Below are 21,876 nucleotides of genomic sequence, written 5' to 3' on the forward strand. Positions count from 1 at the left end.
TCCCCGAGAATCCCAGCGTCCTGGCTCTCCACACACCAGGTGCTGCTGGGCCTTGGGCAGAGCAGAGCTCCGAGTCACTCTCTGGTTGGTCTGCTGAGAGGGAACAAGGCCTTGGGGCCCACAGGAGCTTCCCTCCCCTGCCTAGCATCTGCACTACTCAAAGTCCTGCTCCTCATCTGCCTTGTGCCTGCATCCTGAGGGAAGGCAGAGGTCATCTGTGCCACAACCTACACCCCCATCCCACCGCTCTCACCCACCTCCCCAGCACTCCTCCCCCTGTCCAGGAGCCCTCCCATGGGCCTCCATGGAGCTGCTCCACACAGGAGCCAGGTGTCCTGGGTGCACACCCTCCCAGCTGGGCTCACCCTGGTCAGGACTCCACTCCCACTGCAGGCTCCTCCCAGGCCCAGGGCTCCAGCCACTCCCACTGCAGGCTCCTCCCAGGCCCAGGGCTCCAGCCCACTCCCACTCCTGGCTCCTCCCAGGCCCACAGCTCCACCCACTCCCACTCCTGGCTCCTCCCAGGCCCACGGCTGCACCCACTCCCACTCCTGGCTCCTCCCAGGCCAATGGCTCCACCCACTCCCACTGCTGGCTCCTCCCAGGCCCAGGGCTCCACTCATTCCTGCTACTTCAATTAGCACTCTGTGGCTCCCCCACCCCTGCTGCCCCAACTCTGGGTTCAAGGTTGGCCCTGCCTCCCCTCCTGAGGCCCACCCCTGCCTGCGCTGTGGCCTGTGCTCAGCTCCCACTCCAGGAGCATCACCATCAACCTTGGTGGTAGGGCCCAGTGCTCCTGCCCCCCAGGCGGCCACCCCACCTTCCAAGTGCCCCTCACCCCACTGCCCGCCTTCCTGATGTGTCCCTGGCCAGTGCTGTGACCCAGGCTCACCTGTGCCTTCCAGGGGACCTGGAGGCTGCTTCCCCTGCAGCCCAGGGCTGCCCATCTGACCATGGGCTGAGGGCTCACCTGAGAGGAAGGGATGGGCCAGGAGCAAGGGTTGAGGTAGCCATGGGAGGGCTCCTGGACATGGGGAGGAGTGCTAGGGAGGTGGGTGAGAGCGGTGGGATGGGGGTGCAGGTCATGGCACGGTTCTGTGTGGAAGGGAAGATGGGTGCCTGGGCAGGGCAGCAGGTCCAGGCGAGTGCTCAAAGCTCAGGAGAGCAGCACCTTGGGTCCCTGAGCCCTAAATGGGGCTATCTTGTGGCCAGAGCAGAGGGACCTCAGAGCTCCTGGGAAAGATGGGACCTGTGGCTCCCCCCAGTTCCCTGAGACACCGTCAGGTTCAAGGGCAGAATTCAGCCAACTCCTCACAAAGGGGAGACCCCCAGAGGCACAAACCCCCAGAACCAGGGACCAGCCCTGACTTTACCTCAGGGCTGGGAACCTAGTACCTCGGCCCTCAGTGTGGTGTCCCCCACGCCCCTGTTCTCCAGGAAGCAGGGCTTTGCTGAGCCTGTTGGGTGATCCTGGGGGGCCATGCCCTCCTGGCTTCACGGCCTCCACCAAGATGGGCATCGGGGGCCTGGTGCTTCCGTGGAAGGAGGACTGCAGTCTCAGCACATGTGCTGGGGAGGGGGGGCAGACCATGAGGGGGAGCTGGGGAGGAGGGGTGGGGCAGGCCATGAGTAGGAGGTGAGGACGGGTGGTAGGGCTCACTCACCCTGGATGGCCGACTCACAGGCCTGGCTCACCAGCTGGAAGATGGTGGCCAGGGACTGAGGTTCGCCCTGGAAGGAGGACATGGCTTTGGGACCCCAACTAGTGCCGCCCAGGAAGGCCCAATAGCAGGAGCTGAGCTGAAGACCCCAGGCTTTCAGCCTCACCCACCTTCTCTCCTTGCTCCCCTTTGGGCCCGGGCAACCCCTGCAGCAGGAGGTGCAGAGGGAACAGGCAGTCAGGAGAGGAAAGCAGCTTGGTGCCACACGTGCAGACAGTGCCTGGGCACTGTGGCCCAAGCTGAATCCCCAGACCCTGGGAGCGGCCACACAGGGAAGGCAACTGGGCTTTTTGTCCTGCCGCGGGACGGTCCTCAAGTGGGCTGGAACTGTGCTGCAAAGGACCTGCCCTGGCTGTGGCCTTAGTGCTGGGGATGGGGCCCTAACAACCGGAAGCTGCTGGAGCAGGCCTGAGCTGGAGCGCCTGCCCACCACCCTCTTCCCCCAGCTCACCAGGCCCTGGAGCCCTCCCAAGGGACCTGTGGGGCTGCCTCGGCCTCCAAATAAGGTGGGCCGCAGCAGCTCCCCAGGGGTGAGGGCCCCCTGAGAGAGGGCTGCTGCTCTGTTCTCTTCTCCCTGACTGTGGCCCCAAGGCCAGGGAAGGGCAGAACCAGCCCAGCTCCACTGGCTGCACACAGGCTCCAAGTGAGGAGCAGGCCAGCCTCCCACAGGAAGTCCTGAGCTTGGACACCTGGACAGGCTGTGCTTGAGCCCCCTCAGCTGACTGGCGGGTGGTGGGAACTTACTGTAGGCCCCACGGCTCCTGGAGGCCCTCGTTCCCCGTTGGTGCCCCTGGCCCCTACCAAGCCCTGGAAGCCCTGCAGAGATGCAGAAGACAGGGTTTGGCTGGCACCCCCAGCGAATCTGCCCACCTCTGTCCTGGCTCCCAAACAACGGTGTCCCCAGCCCCACTGCCTGGTAGAGGCCATAGCCCTTAGCTCCACCCCCCTGCCCTCAAGTTTCGACACTTCCCCTAACTGGCCCAGTTCTGCCCCCAACCTGGCACCCAGGAAAACCTCACCTCGTGCCTAGGCAGACCCCCGTGCCCCTCACCCAGCTGTCTATCAGTTCCCTGATGCACTCCAGAAACTGGAGGACAACCACTCCACAGAGGGGGTCCTTGTGGGAGAGCCCAGCAGTGTTTCAGCAGCTAGCCTGAGACTGCCCCTCAGGGGTCTCCCAGGCACTGAGTTCACAGCAAAGACCCCCTGGGAGGTTCGACCCAGGAGAGAAGGTCCTTTCAAGGCCAGGGAGCCCCAGGTTGCCTTTGCTGATCTGGCTGCTGGGAAGTCTGCCCAGAGGGACAGGGGGCCTGGGGCCGGTTCCTACAGCCAGCCTAGCCTACCCATCCCTAGCAGGCCCAACCAGGAGCCCTGGTGACCCCTGTCCTGTGGCGTTGGGCGGAGAAGGGGGTGGGTCTGCATCTCTGCCACAGGTAAGGAAGGCCCCTGTGGTGGCTGCTTCGTGCAGGAGAGAAGCCCCCTCCAGGTCACCTCTTGGGTTGGCCTGGTCAGGAGCCAGAAGTGTTCAATCCCTTCTTCCCAAACTGGCCCTGCCCAGCTCCCAGGACCTCAGCATTCTGGGTGAGGGCTTGTGGAGGAGGTGACGCCTACCCTGGGGCCAGGGGGGCCAGGCTGGCCAGCAGGTCCCTCTAGTCCTCTCATTCCCTGAAGGGCAAAGGCAGGGTGAGCTGGGGTGTGGCTTGTGCCCACACCTCCTCCCATGGGAACAGCCCCGCAGCAGCAGCAGCAGCAGCAGCAGCAGCAGCCTGCACGCCAGGTGAGCCACACCAAGGCAGCGGGACTTGCACCTGCCCCGGAGAGAGTGCAAGCTGCTGCCCCCACCTGACCCTGGTATGGGCTGGGGCCCCACCCTCCTGCCCCCGCACCCCAGCCTCCATCTCCAAGACCTTCCCAGGCTCTCTTCTCTCCCAGTGCACACACCTTCCGGCCCAGAACAAGTACCTTTGGTCCCTGGAGGCCAACTCTCCCAGGGGTGCCTTGCTGGCCAGGGTAGCCCTGGAAGGGAACAGAGGTGGCCGGCCAGGCAGGGGCAAAGGTTATACCCAGAGGAGGAGGTCAGCCCAAGGCCCTGCCCAGCCACAGCCCAGCCCATACTACCTGTAAGCCTGGGAGTCCCTGGTCTCCCTTCTCTCCTTTTGACCCTGGTGGGCCCTGGAGGGGAAGGTGAACTGGGTAGCAGAGGGAAGGGTGGAGGGGAGGTGGGTGGGGGTGGGGTACACCTACCACAGGTCCCTGGACTGTGCGGCCCTGGGTCCCTGGTGACCCCTGCTGACCTCCAGGGCCCTCAGGTCCTGTCTGTCCAGGTGGCCCTGGCTCTCCCTGGAAACACAGGCAGGGGGCTTGGGCTGAGAAGGCATGCTTCCTGACCAGCCCAGACCCAGGCCACACAGGCCCCTCCACTAGAGGGTCAGAAGCACCCTGATGCCCTCATGCTCCCCTGGGTGGGTCCCCATACAGCTCTGTCTACAAGCGCAAACCGCGGAGGTCGCTTCTCCAGGACCGCAGACACAGAGGGGAGCCAAGCCAGTTCTGTGCACCCGCTCCCTGGCCTCCCAACCCAGGCAGCTGGAGCCTGAAGCCAATCACATCACCAGGGCGAAGCCAGAGAGTGCAGCAGCCAGCTGCAAAGGAGAGGTGGGAGACCTGCCCAGGCTCTGAACCCCTCAGGGGCCCTGTGGTCTGGGAGTCCCATCTTGGACAAGTGGCCCCAATGGGCAGGGGCACCCTTTCAAATTACTTTTTGAATTAGCATGTGAATGTTCCACATTCTACTAAGCAGACTGCATGGCCTTGTCATGAGTATCAATGCACAAAACTAAACACAGGGTCAGAGAGAGAACATAAGCTGGTGGTGAGGACCCAGAGCCCAGCTGGCTTCATCCAGCGACATCACAAAACAAATAACACACATCTCCCAGAGAAAAGTATCTGACAGTGCCCATGACTACTGTGCAAGCACCACATAGCATCTCATGTCCACTCTTGATTTTCAAATCTCACAATAAATTTGAGTAAATGGACTTTACTATCACATGAAAAAATACATGCGGGCTTTCACATGCACTCTGCACTGGACTGTGCAGCCCTGGGTCCCCCAGCGCCAGGAGGAAGCTGAGACACCTGCACACCACTGGGTGGGCTTCTGCAGCGCTCACCAATACCACTAGGCAAGAACAGAAGTGAGAGTAAAGAAAAACCACCTGAAAACCAAGAATCACACAGACAATCCATTCAGAAAGCTGGATAGGAAAATGTTGCTCAGAGACGACGGCCCTGCAGAAGCCACCAGGCAGACACTGCAAAAGGGAAGGGCCTGGTGACAGCTGTGACGAAAAGATGCAAGGTTTGGGGTGAGCTAGAGCCCAGGCCAGATAAGCCACTTCTTGAAAGTCTCGTGGAGAGTCACAAAAGAAACCTGGACAACAGAAGGATGCCAAGTTCCTGGGCAAGATTCAAATGATAAAAATGCTACTTGTTCCAGGCACGATGGTGCACACCTATAATCCCAGCAGCTCGGGAGGCTGAGGCAGGAGGATCACGAGTTCAAACCCAGCCTCAACAATTTAGGAGGCCCTAAGCAACTTAGAGAGACTCTGTCTTAAAATAAAATATAAAAAGGGCTAGGGTGTGGCTCAGTGGTAAAAGTGGGCTCAATCCCTAGTACCAAAAAAAAAAAAAGTAACATCTGTGTGAAAACACTTGTCACAAACAAGGCCAAAGGACACAGTTGTGACTCCTTCGCAGAGTGAGGCTGGCGCACAGTATGTGAAGCACCCATGAAGAAACAAGCCAGCGGCACCCTGGAGCCAGGGCATGCTTCCCACAGGAAAGGCTGCCTGCTGCAGACATGAGGGACAGGGACGCAAGGTGGCAGCCGCTGTGTCAGCCAGGCACCCTGGGTGCACCCCTGCTCTACAGAGGCTGCTCCGCCTCGCCTGGCCTCCAGGGGGCAGTGTGGCTTTCTATACCCAAGCTCTGTGCTCTTGCCCAGCACCAGGCCCACGTGGTTGGTGGTACACAGGGCGAGACGTGGGCCGTGGAGGTTCACGACCTCCCCCTTCTGATGCAAGCTGGCTACCATCTGCGGCGCATGCTCATTGGGAGGACCGGGCCAGCCTGCCAGGACACTCTGCCAAGGCAGGTGCAGGGTGGAACGCAGGGTGTGGGGCTGGGGGGAGGCAGCCTCTCAGCCCCTGCGCACTGAACATACTGAACATCTCAGAGCCCAGCTGGGAGCGCCTCCCAAGCCACACAGGTGTGGTGCTGTCACTGGGGCACCATCTTCGGCCTCCTCTGCAGAGCCAGACCCGGCCAGACACCCACAGAGCCTGCGACAGCACCAGTGTGTGGGGCCAAACAAGTCTGTACTTGTGGCACCTACGCCCCCTTGGTCCAGAGGCCTTTGGCAAGTGTCTGTAGAAGGAAATAGAAGGCGGCCTTCAGAGCCAGACAGGCCTGGGCCCACCGACTGGGCAGGGGCCTCACCTCCCAAGTCTGCTTCCTCGTCTGTGCCATGAGCTGACCCTACCCGTGGGGACAGTGAAGAGGGAATGCTCACTAAGTAGCAAGATCAGGTCCAGGTGGCCCATAGGTGACAGGAGAGGCCAGGCCAACCCCCGAATTGGGGACCGGGCCTGTCTGCAGCTCAGGGAACCCTCTCTCTATAGGAGAGGGTGACATGAACTGCTGCTGAGTTAAGATCCAGACAGCCCCTGGGCCTCACAGACTTACCCTGGGCCCAGGGAGGCCCTGTCCTCCTGGGGTGCCATTCCTCCCAGGGAGGCCCTGCAACAGCACAAGTAGGGCTGAGTCCCCAGTCCTACCCCAACCCCGAGCCCCACCCAGGCTCCACCCAACCCCGAGCCCCACCCAGCCCTGCACCCCTGTCTACATCATTGGGCACAGGCTGGATCAGGAGTCTCTGGATCCAACCCTAGCCCCGTATGCAACTAGATCTGCCCAACACCGTCCTGAAGAAGTGCTCCTGACAGAGGTCTGGGGCCTCTCAAGCCATGCCCCACAGGAGCGCCTGCCTCCTGCAGGTGAGCTGAATACCAACCTGGGGCAGCCAGAACAGAGCCACCTGGAGGCTGACCCTCACAGCTAGCCACGTCATACCCCACCAGCCACCACCAGCAGGTCCCTGGAGACAGGGGACATTCAGGAAATGCCTGAAGAGGGGTTCGTGCCTGACATGGCAGGAGGATCAGGGCTTGGGGAGGGAGGCCCAGCCAGTGGGAGAAAGGGCTTGGCCACGGCTGGGCTCGTGGCCTGGAGTGACACAGCAGAGGCGACAGATGAAGGGCGTCCCTCTGTGGGCAAGCCTCGAGTCCTGCTGGTTAATGGTGCCACACCCCAGGGCTATGCCTTGGCCTGGAGTTTCAGTCACCCCCAGAGTAGAGGCTACTGGACTCACTGGAGGGCCTTGAGGTCCTGGGGGCCCAGGAGTCTCTGAAGAGCAGGTGCAGGCAGAAGGGAAGACAGGGCATGTCTCTCCGTCCCTCTGGAAGAAAGGAGACTGCTCATTCATGGACCCTCTCCTGGCTCTCATCTGACCCTGGGGCTGAGCACGGAAAAGACGCCTGACTCCAGGGAAACACTCTGTGTGGGGCATGGCGGGGACAGAAATGCAACAAGGTAGGTCTGGACTCAGGCCACTGAGTCCCTCTAAGAGCAGCTGGGTCCTGGGTGCCTCCTCCCAGGTGCCCATACAGACCCCAGGCAGGTGGGTAGCTTCCTCCCACTCCCCTCCGAGGCCCCCAGAATAGACAAGGCCAGTACCGGGCACTGAGGGGACCAGCAAAGGCCCTGCATGTGGCTTTGGGTGTGGGGTTCCTGCAAGCCCGGGAGACCTCCACCTTGCTAGATGAGGACTCCTGGCCCGCCTGCACCTTGCTGGGCCTACCGAGAAGGGGAGCAGGATCCAACAGAACCACTGCAGTAGGGGCTTCCTGGCCTGCCCCCAGCATCTGTCCTACCCAACCACCCTGGTCCCCAAAGGCCACCTCCTCCAGGAAGCTTTCCCTGATCTCCCACAGCACAAGCTTAGGCCTGTCTACCTGAGCCTCTGTGACGTGTGGGGTGGACACACTCAAGGCTGGGATGGTACCCAGAGCCTCACGGCCACCTACCAATGCAGGAAGCTCACAGCACTTGTCCTCATCTGCCCAGGTGTCACCACACACAATCTGCAGCATCTGAAGCTGGAACTATGGAGCAGGGGCATCAGCCAGATGCAGGTCCCTGGAGACAGCCCTCACCAGACCAGCAGGACAAAGACCAGGCTCACCGTAGCTGAGCTGCTCCGGGGACCCCTGGCCTTGGCCAGCCTCCCCAGCATGACAAAGCCAGAGGTGGGTGAGCTAGCCTCTCCGATGGGCCTCTCAGCCACCTTCTGGCAGTCCACATACAGTCTGACCTTGGAGTGTCCCACAGCCACATGCACCTGTAGATGTTGCAGGGTCAGCACCTGCCTAGCTGCCAGGCCAAGGTGTCAGAATAGGTGGAACAAGAGTCGCCCACCTGGGACCTGGGCAGGGTCCTGATGATACCCACATCCCATGTGACTTCCAGGGCAATTCCCAAAGCAGGTGCCTCCCAAAGAGAAGGGCTAGAGTGCACTTTGACCCAAATTAAAATAGGGCCACTGAAACAAAGGGACATCAGGGTCAGAGGACCTAGGTGGGTTATCGCCTGACTTTCAGGGACTTGTGCTGGTGCTCCAGGGCAGGCAGCTGCACATGGGGACAGCTGGCAAGCGGGACGGGGCCCGTAGAGCTGAGTAGAGTTCCCAGGACCTTGTGGTAGCTCCCGAAGAAGATCTTCTTCACCTCCTGCAGGTCGAAAGTGGCCACCTGCAAGGCAGCTCTGGGGTCATGGTTGAAGTAGGTCAGCGACTTTCTGCCAGCTGCCAGGGTGAGGTGAGCAGCAGGTAAGCATCTGTCCTACCCAACCACCCTGGTCCCAAATGATGGGAAAGGACAGACTGAGAGAGCTGCAGGACCCAAGGCCATGCCCAGGACCCTGGCAGGTCTCCACCGTGAAGGGCAGGGGGGCAGCTCTGAGGAAGCTCAGGACACCTGGCTCTTGCTTAGGGTGGGCACTAAAGAAAGGGTGAAGCCAGGGCTCCCATTCCTCCCAACTGCCGAGGGTGACCCGGGGCCCCAGTCACCATCCAGAAGAACCCCGAGGATGGGCTGAAAGTCTTCAGCCGTCATCTGCCACAGCGCAAAGGCTTCGCGGGGTGTCTCGGGGAGCAGGCGCACAAGGAAGACAATGGTGTGCTCAGGCGGCAGGGCCACTGGGTGGATGTCGCTGGAGGCATGGGCGGGGGCGTGAGCAGAATGGAGGGTGGCTGGGCTTGGACCAGGCCTCCCAGGCACAGGCCCCCTGCAGCCCCAGCCTCACCCTGGCGCTGCTCTGCTGATCATGGTGGAGCCTGCACGCACAGCCTTCCCAGCTGTGGACGGAGTGTGGCAACCGTCTGTACCCCAGAACACAGACTGGGGGTACATACGGCCATGGTCTAAAGGCCAAGCTGGGGTCTCCCCTGCCTCAGTGTCCCCAGGAGTAACATGGGGTATGTAAAGGACAGAATTCCCTCCAAGAAGCTTCAAGGCACCTGGCCTGACACAGCCCTCTACCTCCCCTGAGGCCTGGCCAGTGAAGGTCACCTAGAAGGGGCTCACCCAGGCCCTGTGCTTCAGGGTCCCTGTGTGGCAGAAGACCCACCAGGAGAATCCACAGGTTACTCCTGAGGGCCGGGAGCCCACAGGCACATAGGCAGCGCTGCCCTCAGGAGTTGGCCCACTGACCACAGCTGTCCTAGGGCTCAGGCTGGGGGCTCCTGGCCAGGACCTATGCAGGCCCAGGTGCACTGAGGGGCAGGGGAGGGGTCTCTGGTCACACAATAGAAGTGCTCCCCAGAGCCTGCAGCCTCCTACCTGGCCTTCACGTGCTCTTGGGATAAAAACCCGGCCACCACTTCCTGCAAGGCTTTAGGCACCCTGACCCCAAGGCCGTGGCACGGCTGCTCCTTCCTCCTGAGCCGTCCCCCACTCTCTGCCGGTGGCTCTTGTCTGCTGCCTCCTTGGGGACCTTCCTGACCGCACCACGAGAAGGTGGGGGACTGAGGCCCCTCAGTGCAGCTGCCATGGTGCAGATGCATCTGTGCTGGGTAAGCACACCTGGGAAACCTCTGTCCCCTTCTGGAGCTCAAAAAGGAGAGCAGGCAGCACCGAAGCACCATGTACCCTGCAGGCTGGTGGCCGGCACCTGAGACGGGTGACTGAGGAATGGTGGCTGGGATGCCGAACACCTTGGTGCAAGGTGGGGCCAGAGGCAGGGGGTGGAGACCAGGGCTCCAGGCCGTGGGAGCATCCCAGCTGCCCACCCAGCAGAACAGCGGTGAAAGCCCAGACGGGAGGAATGGGGCCACCGCTTCTGCAGCAGCACTTCCACACCACCCTACGAAGAAAATGGGGGCAAAAGGGGGCAGGTGTCAGCGACCATGCTCGAGAGAAGACACACAAATGGCCAGCAGGCAGAGGAACAAGTGCCCAGCATCGCTGATCATCTGAGAAGTGCAGGTCAAAGCCACCCCTGAGGCAAAACAGCTGTTACCCAGACAGCAAGGTCAGTGCTGGGGGGAGGGGCTGCACAGGGTGGGACGGTGCTGAGCACAGCCACGGGGCAGCAGGGGGAGCTGCTGTCCCCACAGGTCCAGAGCAGGTGAAGTCGGGGTACAGAGGATCCTGCCCTCCATGGTCACTATAGCACCACCCACAACAGGGGAGCCACCCAAGTGTCCACCTGCTGAGGACAGAGAAGGACACATGGGATTAGACCCAGAGAAAGGCTGATGGCCACAGGGAAGAAGGGGCCTGCCATTCGTTCGCAGCAACCTGGGGAAGTGAGGTGGTCTCTCTCCTGCGGCAGCTATAGCAGTGGCTCTAGAGGCAGAGGGCGAGTGCTGGCTACCACATCCACGCCGCAGGAGAGCCACGCGATCACGGGAGAAGAGAGGTTTGTCTCCTCCGCAACGCGGTGAGAGCGTTGGAATGCGTGAGGGGGCAGGAATGCCTACTGGACCCAAAGACCTCACAACTGTGCTTGTATGGAAACACCACACCATGCCCCGTTAACAGGCACCATGTTTATGTGTCCATGCATCCATTTAAAGCATATTTAAATCTAAAATAAAATGTGGTTATTTAAAAAAACAGTGGTGCAGTGGCATGTGCCTACAATCTAGGGAGGCTGATGGCAGCCTAGTGAGACTCTGTCCCAAATAAAAACAAAAAGGGGCTGGGGATGTGGCTCAGTGGTAGAGCACCCCTGGGTTCCACTCCTAGAATCACAAAAATAAAAATAAAAGGATAAAAGAACAGACCACCCCTGAAGGAGATGCCTCTAGCGCGAGCACAGCAACAGGAGGCGGCGCTGCCCGTGGTGGATAGCTGTGCCACAAGGCCCAGGGACCTGGCATCTCCACACAGTGCTACCCTGATGCAGCCTCTCTAACCTCTTCACTGGGCCCCCAGGCTGGCTGCAACCTGCATCTGTGTGGCCCAGAAAGCAGGGACCTGGAGAAGCCTCCCGGCCCTTCTGGCCACCTGCTCAGGGCCACGGGCCCCAGTGCCCCTGCATGCCTCAGTTAGACCCTACTGGTAATTTCTGGCACGTGGCCCTGTCAGTCCTTTGGGGATCTGGGAAGTCAGCGCCTGCTCTTGCTGTTACCATGCCACGTGCACCGCAGTGCAGGTCTGTGACTCAAGGTGTTGGGGTAAAGGGGGACCACACGCCCTCTACAGCTGCTAACTTGGCAGGCAAAGGCAGTCAGCATCATGGACCATGTTCAGGACGCAGCTAGGGGACCAGTCCCCAGGCCAGGTGGGGAAAGACACATGCATGGCTGCAGATCATGCTGAGGGGCAGGCCCCATTCCACACGAGATCTGCTGACTGTGAGATGGGAATTTCTAGCACACAGGTGAAACCAGTCGGCAGTGTGATGAAGAGATGCCAGGGCCAATAGGCTCTGGGAGCCAGGGATGTGGTCAGTCTCCTTCTTGTGCCCACCTCTGCCCACCTGACTTCCCACAGCCCCACTTGCAGTTCCAGCCCCATTGGCCCCTCATACCTAGTCCGTCGTGTCAGCTGGGCATCCTTGAAGAGTGTGAAGGTCGGGGTCAGGCCCAAGGCTGAGGGTTCCATGGCCACACCTCGAATAGAGGCGTGCTCCTTCTCCACCAGGCCGAAGGCTGCCATCAAGTCAAATCCTGGTGGACAGGGAAAGATGACAGGCTGGAGCAGAGGTCCAGACTGAAAGGTGAGGCAGGAGAAGGGGCTGTGCTGAGAAGGGGTGGCCTGGCTGCGGGAGCTGGAGAGCAAGGGTCTGGGGCAGCCTCTGGGTCAGCACCACCTTGGCCCCTTGGGAGAATCCAGCCCCTCGCTCTCCATGCCCACCCCTACCCCAGACCATGACTCCTCTTTCCCTGGCTAACCGTTTCAGTGTGGGAGGCCCAGAGATGGAAGAGGTGGGACCAGTGGCACACAGCCCCAACCATGACCCTAACTCCCATCTCCCCCAACAAGCAGAGCCCTAGCACCCGCACCACCCCACCCAGCCTCCAAGTTTGTTTTCCTCTCCAAGAAGGGCCTTGCTGAGTTCCCCTTGTCCAGCACCACAGCCATACATGGTCCCTTCTGCTGCACATGGCCTGAGGACCCTCTAGGCCCCTGATCCTTCAGGGCTGGGCCATGCCCTGAGCCAGCAGAGTCATGGGAACCTGGGCAGGTCCTCAATGCAGCTGGTCCTTCTTGGGCACGAAGTATGGGGTGAATCTCACCTTATGCTGGGCGCTAATCAGTGCATGGCTGACTAGCAGCCCCAAGCAGGAGGCCAGCAGAGGCTCCAGCTCTTTCAAGGTTGCAGTCTCTCCTGCCTGCCATCCACTGGCCACACCTGCAGGCCCAACAGTGGGCCCAGGGCAGCCACAGCCTGCCTCCCAGGTGGACGCACAGCCTTCACATGGCTTAGCACATCTGCCTGCCACCGTCTCCCTGCTGGCAGAGTTCCCTGGCCATGTTCCTGAAGCCAAGCATCTACTCTCTGAGGAGGACCTCAGCCCTCGTGAAACATGAATGAGGACCCCTCAGGCTTGGCACCTGGAAACCCAGCTTCCATGCAGCAGCAAGCTCCACAGAGGCCAGAAAAGCCTAGACTCAGCTTTGCTTCTGCCCTGCACAAGCTGACACCGACCTGGGCCAGCCTCTGCTCCCTTGTGAAACAGGAATGGAACTGCCCTGCCAACCTCAGGGGGCCATCCGAGAAGGTGCAGTCTGCACCCGAAATCCTATGGTGGGTCTCCAGTGGGTCTCCCTCAACCCCCATTCCTCAGAAAGAGCCTGAGAGAAGCAGGGTAGAGTGCACTGGCCACAGGTGTGCAGGACCTACCTGGGAGGGAGCTGTCCGGGTGGAGGGTGGGGCAGGCTGCTGCAAGGAGACAGAGGGTCATGAGCCACCTCAGCCTGACCAAGTCACCAGGGAGCAGCCGCTGCATGATGACACCCTGATCTCTCTTGTGGACACAGGTGGTCTGTGCTGCATCTCCACCTGCCTGCCCCCTTACTGCACTGAAGGCCTGTGGTACCCGTCCCTCTAGGAAAGGGACAGGGTAGTCCTGCCACCTCTGGATCTCACTGAGTGAGCAAGCGCTCCACTCTCCCTGCAGGGCCCAGGGCCAAAGCTAAGGGCTTCTCTGGATGCAGCACCCTGAGAGGGTGCTGGCTCTAGCTGCAGGCCCAGGAGATGTTGGGTGTGAGGCAATCAGACTCAGGAACACAGGTCGCTCTGGGGCTAGTTCCAGGGCAGGTGTGGGTGAAGGAAGCATGTCCACTGAATAATGAGGATTCTGCCCCTTGGGCATTCAAGCCACAACTAGATGATCCTGCAGAGATGCCAGGGGGGAGTTGAGGTGAGGGACTGCATGGCCATTGAGGCCATCTGCTCCGCGCAGCTGTAGCTGACCAAGAAAACCAGTGCAAAATAATAGCAAGAAAGGACTCTTCTTGGCTAGGTCCTGGCCATGCTGTTGGGGGGTTCCAGGCCCAGTGGAGACATGTCCATGTCCTAAATGCTTCAAGGCAAGGTCAGCCCTGACTCCCGGACTGATCTTTCATGTAACTGGCCTCCTTCATGTCTGTGCTCAGCATCCCGCTCACTCTGCCCCTTCACATCCCAGACACCCCAGTACCAGCCAGTCCTGATGGCACCAGCAGGTGAGGCCAGAGTGGGAGTGCTGACTGCAAGACCTGCAGAGCTCCGTTCTGATTGTTGTGCTCTAACCTGAATCAGGTCATCATTTTAGAATGAGATGGCTTCTCAAGGTCACCTCCATCTCCCTTCTGGGGTCTGGCTAGATCTGGGTCTGTCTGGGTCTGGGGTCTTGGTGCCCACTTACCTGTCCAGCCCATGGCAGACACTGCCACACTCTCCCCTGCTCCATAGACAGCTGAGACCAGGACCTTGTACTTGGTGGCAGCTAGCAAGTCAGAGAGCACGGTGTGGTTCCTGGGCCCTGGCACAGAGATCTGAGGGGCAGGAGTCACCTAAGTGGGCTCCTCCTGGAGGAGCTCACTATGAGGCTTGGCTTTTTTCTGTCTGAGGCCACCCTCAGCACACAGGGTGGGCCACATTTCACCCACTGACCTCCCCCACCCTAGAAGGTCCCTCATTGGGTGGCTGCTGCTCTCCACAGACTTACTGATTGATCAGGTCTGGAGCCTGTGGCAGGCGTGTAGGTGAGCCGGTAGTGGAGAACATGGCCACTTGGGGGTGTCCAGCTGACCCGAAGGCTGTTGGGAATCTCCGAGGACAGAGCCAGGCTGGAGGGGGGACTTCTGCTTGCTGCAGCTAGCAACAGCAGAGGCAGTGTGGGGCTCAGGGCCCTCCACAAGGGGCCACTCTGCAGGCAGGGGACCTAACCTGTGCTGAACTGGGCACTCTGCTTCCCAACCTGCACCATGCCCCCATCGCTGCACCACGCCCCCATCGCCCCCATCGCTGCACCATGCCCCCAGTGCCACACCACATCCCCAGTGACACACCACGCCCCCTTGCCACACCACACCCCCAGTGCCGCCCTAGGCTTCCCAGTGCGGCACTCAGACATCAGCCCCCACAGCAGGTCCTGCTGTCCCAGCACAGAGCTATCACCCATGCCTGGTGATGTGGACCCTTGGTCAACTCTGGAACACCTGTCCTCCACAGGAGCTCACTGAAGCCCCAAAACTGCCAGCATTCAGGCCCAGAGGTCAGGGACTTTTAGACTCTGCCTGCCAGTGGTTTGGGGTCTGAAGTCTCAGGGGAGTCTGGGTTCTCCTTTGGGTTGGTCCTGCCCCAATCTAGAAAAATGGAGAGAGGACTACCTACAGGGGGAGTAGCGGAGGGACACAGGGTCACTGCGGGCCCCGTCCCTGTAGTAGGCCAGGATGGTGATCTCGTACTCTGTGTGCTTCCCCAGGTCAGGCAGGACAGCTGTGCTCAGGGTTCCTGGGACAGAGATCTGGAGAGATGAGAGTCTAGGTGTTCACCGGCTCATGGGGAACCTCACGCTGGGGGTCTGGATCCCAGGCCCCGGGCAGAGAGGTGTCCCCAGGATGCAGAACTGGGGTGGGCACATAGGGCCCAAGCCCCCGCTTGGCCTCAGCACCTGGGGTGGGAGGGTCTCCTCTGAACAGCCAGCCTGCCCTCCCTACCGCACCTCATGGGCCTGCCCCTTTCCCAGGGGTGTCCACTTGATCTGGTAGACCAGTACGCCCGATGAGGCTGCCGCTGCCCACACCAGCCTGACTGCATCCCCTGGCAGCTCTGTCACCGACAGCTGGCTCGGGCTGGGGGCTTTCCCTGGAAGGTGAGGCAGCAGCTGGGCTTAGAGTGCTGGCCAGGAGCCAAGAGGGACACACAGAGGAGTATCCCTGAGTCCCAGGCCATTGTACCCTCCCCTCACACCTCTCCAGCCACTTGCCCCACCTGGCTCAGCTCTGGCCCAGAGGGGATGCTCAGTGGACGTGTGTTGATGTAAACGGTCCAGTAGAGCAGGATCAGCCCATCCATCTCTCGGCCCCAGACCTGACCTCCCGATACTCACTTGTGGTCACACGGCCAGTCAGCGTGGAGGAGCCTCCCCCAAGGTAGAGGCAGGTGATACGAACAGTGTAGGTGGTAGAGGAGAAGAGGGGTCCCAGAGCAGCCCACGTAGCATTCCCAGGAGCCTCTGTCTGTAGGGGGCATGGGCAGACCCAGTGGGCACCCAGAGCCCCTCTCAGGGCAGAGATCCAGGCCTGGGACCTGCAGCCATCACTACTCTGTGGCCCCAAAAATGCAGAAAATGGGGTGGGGACCAGAGACCCAGGAAGCCCCCCATAGACCCTGAAGTGGGGGCACCTACAGCTGCTCCACGGTGTCACTGCATTGATTCTCTACCTCATGTCCCTCCACATCCCACTGGAGTCCCTCAGTGGCCAAGGTGGGGCTAAAGACATGAGCCCCCAGGTCAGCTGTGGGGGACGGGGCAGTCGTGGGCACGACACGCCAAGCAGGGAGAGGCCTGGGAGACTACATGGTGGGGCTGAGGGTTCTGGGCCCCCCCACGGTCTGCACGCGCACCCTGGTCCCTCAGCAGCTCTCACCACACTTGAGCCCCAGGCAGGTCCTCTCACCTGCCCTGAGTGACCACCATCACTGGAGATGTAGCTGACCCTGACCAAGCGCATGGGCCTCTGGGTGCCCTCCCAGGACACACGGGCTGAGTCGTGGCTCACGTCTGAGAAGCCCAGGTGCCTTGGTGGGGCCAGGGCAGCTGCAGAGCACATCCAGGCTTCAGGGGATGGCATGCCACCCTCGCCCCGTGCCTGAGATGAGGACGGGAGAGGACAGAGAGGTCTGGGGCTCCTACCATGGAAGCCTCTGGAACCAGAGGGGACACTCACGGGTCCTGATGTGGATGCTCCGGGCCTCGCTGGCCTCTGGCCCTCGCAGGCTCTGCACCAAGATCTGGTAGTCCCTGCCTGGTTCCAGGCCGTCCAGCAGCACCTCAGGCCGCCCTACCTGCACCTGGGGAAGGGAACACGCTGTCCCTGTGCCCAGCCCCGCCCCCGATGCCCCCCCACCTTTCTCCTCCCCTGCCCCCAGGCGCACCTCCTTCTCTTCCTCCTTGCCCCCTGGGGAGGCTGATAAGCATCGAACCAGGTACAGGGTGGCCCCGGCAGAGGACTGCCAGGCCAGGCGGAGCGTCCTGGGTGTTGCTGTCACCAGGGTCAGTGCCCGCGGTGGAGGCAGGGGTGCTGGGGAAAGGCGACTGTCAGGGGCACTTTGGGAACATGGCATGTGCATAAATCATGCCCACTGACAAGGGGGCCCTCCTCTAACCACAAAATGATTTCTCTAAGTCCAATTTTAAATGGTGTTCCTCGTAGGCAACATCGTGGGGCCCAGGAGTCTAAGCACTTTTCCAAACTTCACTGAGGCCAAGTTTTGGGGCTCGTGGCTGTTGGGGAGCTGGACCTCCCCACAGGTCTAAGGCCATCTGCCCCAAGGTAGGGGGGTGCAGCCTCCAGAGTCTTCAGGGGCTTCCCAAAGGCCACAGGGTATGTAGTGTGGTGCTGTTTCTCTGAATGACAGGACACAGAGCAGAGAGAGGGTGCAGGGCTGCGCAAGGGGCTGAGCAGATGGGGAGGGAAGCTGTGGTGACAGCAGCCCATCTCTGGATCACTGACAGCCCCTGCACCATCCACTTTAACTGGGTACGTTGGTGGCATGTGGCTCCTCTGTCAGTAGAACTGTTAAAGGGGCACTCCTGGCAATCCTTTGGAGGGGGCTGGAGCTGCTAATTAGTGACCTTAGCCATGTGCTGTGGCCAGGCAGGGTGGGGGCTCTGAGGACAATGTGAGCAGGGTAGCAATGGCTGAGGTGTGGCAACAGAATGAATGACTCTCCTGGTGTTCACCAGGGTAGAGGGGCCCAGGGACTGAGACTTGTAGGGATGGTTCTGACCCAGGTTTGCCGACCGCACCTCCCTGCTGGTGCCAAACCCCAAAGGGAGAGAAGGGGCCACATGCACCCCACCTACCTGTAGTCACCAGACCCTGCAGGCCCTTGCCAACCCTGTCCTTGTAGACAGGGAGCACAGAGACCAGGTACTCGGAGCTGGAGGTCAGGTTGCAAAGCTGCACAGATGAGGCGGGCCCTCCGACCACCAGCTGAAACAGAACAGAACTGGGCGGCATGGGGCACCGAGGGACAGGGCACAGGGCAGGAAAACTGCTGACAGGGGTGTGGATGTCTCCCTTCCTGCAAATCAGGGTTCCCAGCCTGGAGCAGAGCAGCAGCCTGCTCTGAGGGAGCTTGGGCAGAAGACAATCACTTAACCCCTCCCCTGCCAGTCAAAGCCACACCCCTGGGTCCTCAGCCACCCCCGATGGCCCTGCTCACGGCTTCCGCTGAGGTGCACATGAGCAGGGCCAGCCCGTCTCGGCTCCCAAGCCCGGGGAGGCCGTGGCCGCTCCCGCCTTGACTCCAGCTCAGCCTTATCAGATTCCTGCCTGAGCCGAGGCTCTTGAGCCCCGTCAGCTGCCCTGCTCCGCGTGGCTGGGGGAGGCCAGGATCCCTCTCACCTCTTGGGGGGTGCCACCCCTGGACGACTGCCACACGATTAGATACTCAAGGGGCAGCTGGGGGGCTGGAGTCCAGGACACGTGGACGCTGGAGAAGGTGATCTGGGTGAGGACCAGGCTGCTGGGCCCCGGGAGGGGTTCCAGGGCCGGAGCATCTTCTGGAGTGACTGTGGGTGGGCAGGGTGGTGGTCAGGGCCCAAGTGGCCAGCTCTGTCTGCTTCCCTGGTGGCTACTGAAGAGGGACAGGAGGATCACTCCCCCAGGCCCTCCACAACAGATGCCCCAAGTGGGGGCTCAGGCCCCTCAAGGCTGTGGTGCACCATGTGGGAGCATGGCCTCCTGGCCCTCTGCCCACAGCAGCCGGCAGGGCCTGGAAGGGCCCCACCCCCTCACCTGGGGCCCTGCTCAGGCTCCTGCCTTGCACCTTCTGGCAAATGAGGCGGCTGAGCAGGCCAGCCAGGGTGGCCAGCTGGGGGAAGTCCAGCACATTGTGCACAGTGATGTCCAGGGGCTGGGATGCCAGGACCTTCAGTTCTGCCTCATCAGCATTCTTCACACCTGCTCGGGGGCAAAGGGAGCAGGTTGCCACCTGGCTGGCTCCTCGTCCAGCTTGATGGAACTACAGAAGGGCCACATGCCTAGGACCCCAGGGGGCCCCAGTGAGAGACAGGACCAAGGCCAGGCTGAACCTCACCCTGAGCCCATGCCTGGTGGGCCCTGGAGCTGGGCAGATGGTCAGACCACATAGGTGCTGGGTGGAGCATATGAGTGAGAGACTAAGGGTTCCCAGGAGGACCCCCAAGTCTACAGTTTCTTCCCCATAGGACAGGGTTGAGTATCAGGCAGTGCAGAGGCATGACCCTCCTGGTGGCAGCCAGGGCAGGAGGTGCGTGGGTCGCCAGGCACAGAGGTGCTGGCCAGGTGAAGGATGGGCTTGCAGGCTGCTCAGTGAACACGGCACAAAACCTAGTAGGGTGTTGGCAGTGCCCAAGTGTGCAGGTGTTGGCTCCAGTGTACACCCCAGAGCAGGGATTTACTGCTTGGGCACCACAGCAGTGGAAGCTGAGGCCCAGAGGCCAGGCCCACCCGGTTCCACAGCCATGAGGGTAAAGCCAGGGTGCAGACTCATCTGCTCTCCAGAGCCTTCTAGCTATGAGAGAACTCCAGCCCAGGCTGCACAGGGCTCACCCACAGCGAAGACGTCAACGTCCAGGTCCTTGAGGACGCGGGCAGCAGTGTGCACATCATCCTGGGACTTGCCGTCCGTCACGAGAATCACCACTTTGGCTGCCTCTGGACGGAGACCAGCTGAAGGTTTCAGGTTCTGCCCCAGCACATGGGTCAGGGCGAGGCCTTGGGAGCAGTAGGAATAAAGGGCAGGTGCTACCGGCTGTCAGTGGCTCTCGGGTGCCTCTTGGCCTTGGCTGTTCCTAGGCTCTCAGTTCATCCCCCGCCCCAGCAGTCTAACCCCACCAGGCTGAGGCACCCAGGAGCAGGAGGCTCCTCTTCTTCAGGAGGGCATTCATGGTCATCACAGCAGCGCCCAAGTCCAGCTAGACACATGCAGGGGTGCCGCAGTAACTGTGAGGTCAGAGGGGCCACTCACTTTCAGCAAGATGTGGGAAAGAGGCCCACGTTTTTGCCAAAGACAAACAAAGAGTGCTTCTGCCCTTCATGAAGGTATTTCCCCAGCTTCTCACAAGTTTTCAGGGTGTGAAGTGGACCAAAAGGGCAAGCAAGGGTTCAGGGTCCACCCGGTAGACGTGGGGCCAGGTGGTACCTGTGAACGTGTTCCCTCCCTTGTAGCGGAGGCCACGCACAGCTGCCAGCACCTCCCCACTGCTGCGGAAGGAATTCAGGTCCCACTCGGTCTGGGGGTCTCCACTGTATTGAGTCAGGCCTGCAGGGAGGGGACTGTTGGGCTGTTTTGGGTCAGACCATGCAGGCCAGGACCCATCCTGAGGTTGCCGGCTCTGCACACAGCCTCCTGGGGTCCCCCAGGGATACAGTTTTGCAGGGCCCAGATTGGCCTGCTGGGGGCAGCCTATCCCGCAGACGAGGTGAGCAGCCCCGGTAGGAGCAGGGGGCTTGGCACAGGGAGTGGGCTGCATGACCCCACAGACCTCGGACTTCAGCCAGCAGGGAGCCTCTGCCTGGCTGTGGGCAAACCTGGAAGGCTAGGGCTTCCCTCAACTGGAAAGGCCTTGTGAGGGCTGACCCTGGGGCAGGCTGAAGGGTAGTACCCACCTACTTGGACTTTATCGGGCCCGATCTCAAAGGGTGAGATGACACTGGCCAGGAAGTTCTTGACGTGCTGGAAGTGGCCACGGCCAATACTCCAGGACCCGTCCACCAGGAAGACCATGTCAGTGGGTGTGGGGGGAGTGCAGCGGAACTCAGGGCCAGCTGGGGCAGGAGGGGGTGAGATGCTGGGTGAGGCCCCTGCGCTGCTCTTGGTCTGGCTGCAGACCCAGAACCACCTTCCCTGAGGTTGGCTGGGTCTTGAGGGGACAAGGGCTTGGAGGCTTGCTGAACAGAAAATCCCATGGACACGCTGGTCGGTGCTCTCAGCCCCTCTAAACCCTCCAGAAGGAGAGCTGACGGTAGCCTTAGCTCTGGGGGCTGCTTCTGCCCTCCACTAGTGTCCACGCAGCCTGCCTCCCTGCAGCCGAGATGTCTGCATCTGCCCAGGCCCAGATGCCCATGGGTTGCTGAGGGGTGAGGGGGTTAGTCCACAGACAGCTCAGGCACAGCCACCTGAGAATGAGGCAGTGCTGCTGCTGCCCAGAGGAGGCCAGCTGGGGCTTGTCCGGAGGCCCCATAGCTCCATGGAGACAAGGAACCCCTGTGTGGTTTCCCTGACAGTTGTGCAGGGACCATGCCAGGCAGGCTGGGCCCCCGAGTCAAGCAGACTCCAGGGACGAGGCCCCCAGCATAGTTGATGTGCTCCACCCCTGGGGATCAGACCACAGTCTGAAGCGGGAGGCCCAACTCCGCCCTTAGGGCCCTGGTGGGTGGAGTGTAGTCCGACAGGCCCCAAGTCACTGGAACACACAGTGGAGGCACAGGGCCCTGGACACAAGAACTCCCTTGAGAGGGGTGGTGCCAAGGGTGACAGAGCCCTTCCCTCAGCTCCAAGCCCAGGGGCAGGGGCAGCCCCTCCCTCTGAGGAACCCATCGACAGGTCAAGCCTGGAGGCAACCCTACCATCCGGCCCTGCACCATGCCACAGAGCACCCACTTACCCAGCTTCTCTCTCCTTCTAGCCGGGGCCACAGAGTGGCTCTGCCTCTCCAGGTCTGGGGGCTGTTGAGCAGGATCCTGCGCCACAGGGCCCCAGGACCAGTGCTGCTCAAGCTGCTGCTGACCCACACTGGGTATTCCTGGGGGTGGAGAGTCAGCTGCCACCTTCACCTCCCAGACCAGGGGGCTCCCGAGGGATCCGCTACCTCTGCCCC

The 21,876-nt window shown here is 61.2% G+C and overlaps 1 protein-coding gene across 25 annotated transcripts in view; it reads right to left on the reverse strand.

Annotated features, from left to right (window-relative positions):
• The window catches only part of Col20a1 (collagen type XX alpha 1 chain), a 33,037-nt gene that overhangs the window by 292 nt on the left and 10,869 nt on the right, over nucleotides 1–21,876 (reverse strand). For 3 of the 25 annotated variants that reach the window (XM_048810650.1, XM_048810664.1, XM_048810669.1), the window contains 34 exons: nucleotides 21,664–21,801; nucleotides 20,666–20,824; nucleotides 20,199–20,318; nucleotides 19,607–19,771; nucleotides 18,812–18,976; nucleotides 18,419–18,585; nucleotides 17,875–18,004; nucleotides 16,944–17,089; nucleotides 16,736–16,859; nucleotides 16,466–16,605; nucleotides 15,895–16,024; nucleotides 15,508–15,650; nucleotides 15,177–15,309; nucleotides 14,509–14,657; nucleotides 14,206–14,335; nucleotides 13,200–13,238; nucleotides 11,883–12,021; nucleotides 8,914–9,056; nucleotides 8,540–8,649; nucleotides 8,032–8,187; nucleotides 7,874–7,951; nucleotides 7,159–7,245; nucleotides 6,474–6,527; nucleotides 4,943–5,065; nucleotides 3,966–4,061; nucleotides 3,840–3,893; nucleotides 3,663–3,737; nucleotides 3,333–3,386; nucleotides 2,466–2,537; nucleotides 1,832–1,975; nucleotides 1,665–1,731; nucleotides 1,396–1,569; nucleotides 893–970; nucleotides 37–93 (listed from right to left, as the gene is read on the reverse strand). In XM_048810650.1, coding sequence (XP_048666607.1) covers nucleotides 37–93; nucleotides 893–970; nucleotides 1,396–1,569; nucleotides 1,665–1,731; nucleotides 1,832–1,975; nucleotides 2,466–2,537; nucleotides 3,333–3,386; nucleotides 3,663–3,737; nucleotides 3,840–3,893; nucleotides 3,966–4,061; nucleotides 4,943–5,065; nucleotides 6,474–6,527; nucleotides 7,159–7,245; nucleotides 7,874–7,951; nucleotides 8,032–8,187; nucleotides 8,540–8,649; nucleotides 8,914–9,056; nucleotides 11,883–12,021; nucleotides 13,200–13,238; nucleotides 14,206–14,335; nucleotides 14,509–14,657; nucleotides 15,177–15,309; nucleotides 15,508–15,650; nucleotides 15,895–16,024; nucleotides 16,466–16,605; nucleotides 16,736–16,859; nucleotides 16,944–17,089; nucleotides 17,875–18,004; nucleotides 18,419–18,585; nucleotides 18,812–18,976; nucleotides 19,607–19,771; nucleotides 20,199–20,318; nucleotides 20,666–20,824; nucleotides 21,664–21,801 — 3,939 coding nt within the window. Of the gene's footprint in view, nucleotides 1–36; nucleotides 94–892; nucleotides 971–1,373; nucleotides 1,570–1,664; nucleotides 1,732–1,831; nucleotides 1,976–2,465; nucleotides 2,538–3,332; nucleotides 3,387–3,662; nucleotides 3,738–3,839; nucleotides 3,894–3,965; nucleotides 4,062–4,942; nucleotides 5,066–5,331; nucleotides 6,156–6,473; nucleotides 6,528–7,158; nucleotides 7,246–7,873; nucleotides 7,952–8,031; nucleotides 8,188–8,539; nucleotides 8,650–8,913; nucleotides 9,057–11,882; nucleotides 12,022–13,199; nucleotides 13,239–14,205; nucleotides 14,336–14,508; nucleotides 14,658–15,176; nucleotides 15,310–15,507; nucleotides 15,651–15,894; nucleotides 16,025–16,465; nucleotides 16,606–16,735; nucleotides 16,860–16,943; nucleotides 17,090–17,874; nucleotides 18,005–18,418; nucleotides 18,586–18,811; nucleotides 18,977–19,606; nucleotides 19,772–20,198; nucleotides 20,319–20,665; nucleotides 20,825–21,663; nucleotides 21,802–21,876 lie in introns of those variants that run through there. The other 22 variants (XM_048810657.1, XM_048810652.1, XM_048810655.1 and 19 more) reach the window with 22 other exon arrangements.

This window comes from Marmota marmota, unplaced genomic scaffold, assembly GCF_001458135.2.
Source record: "Marmota marmota marmota unplaced genomic scaffold, marMar, whole genome shotgun sequence".
Taxonomy (NCBI): domain Eukaryota; kingdom Metazoa; phylum Chordata; class Mammalia; order Rodentia; family Sciuridae; genus Marmota; species Marmota marmota.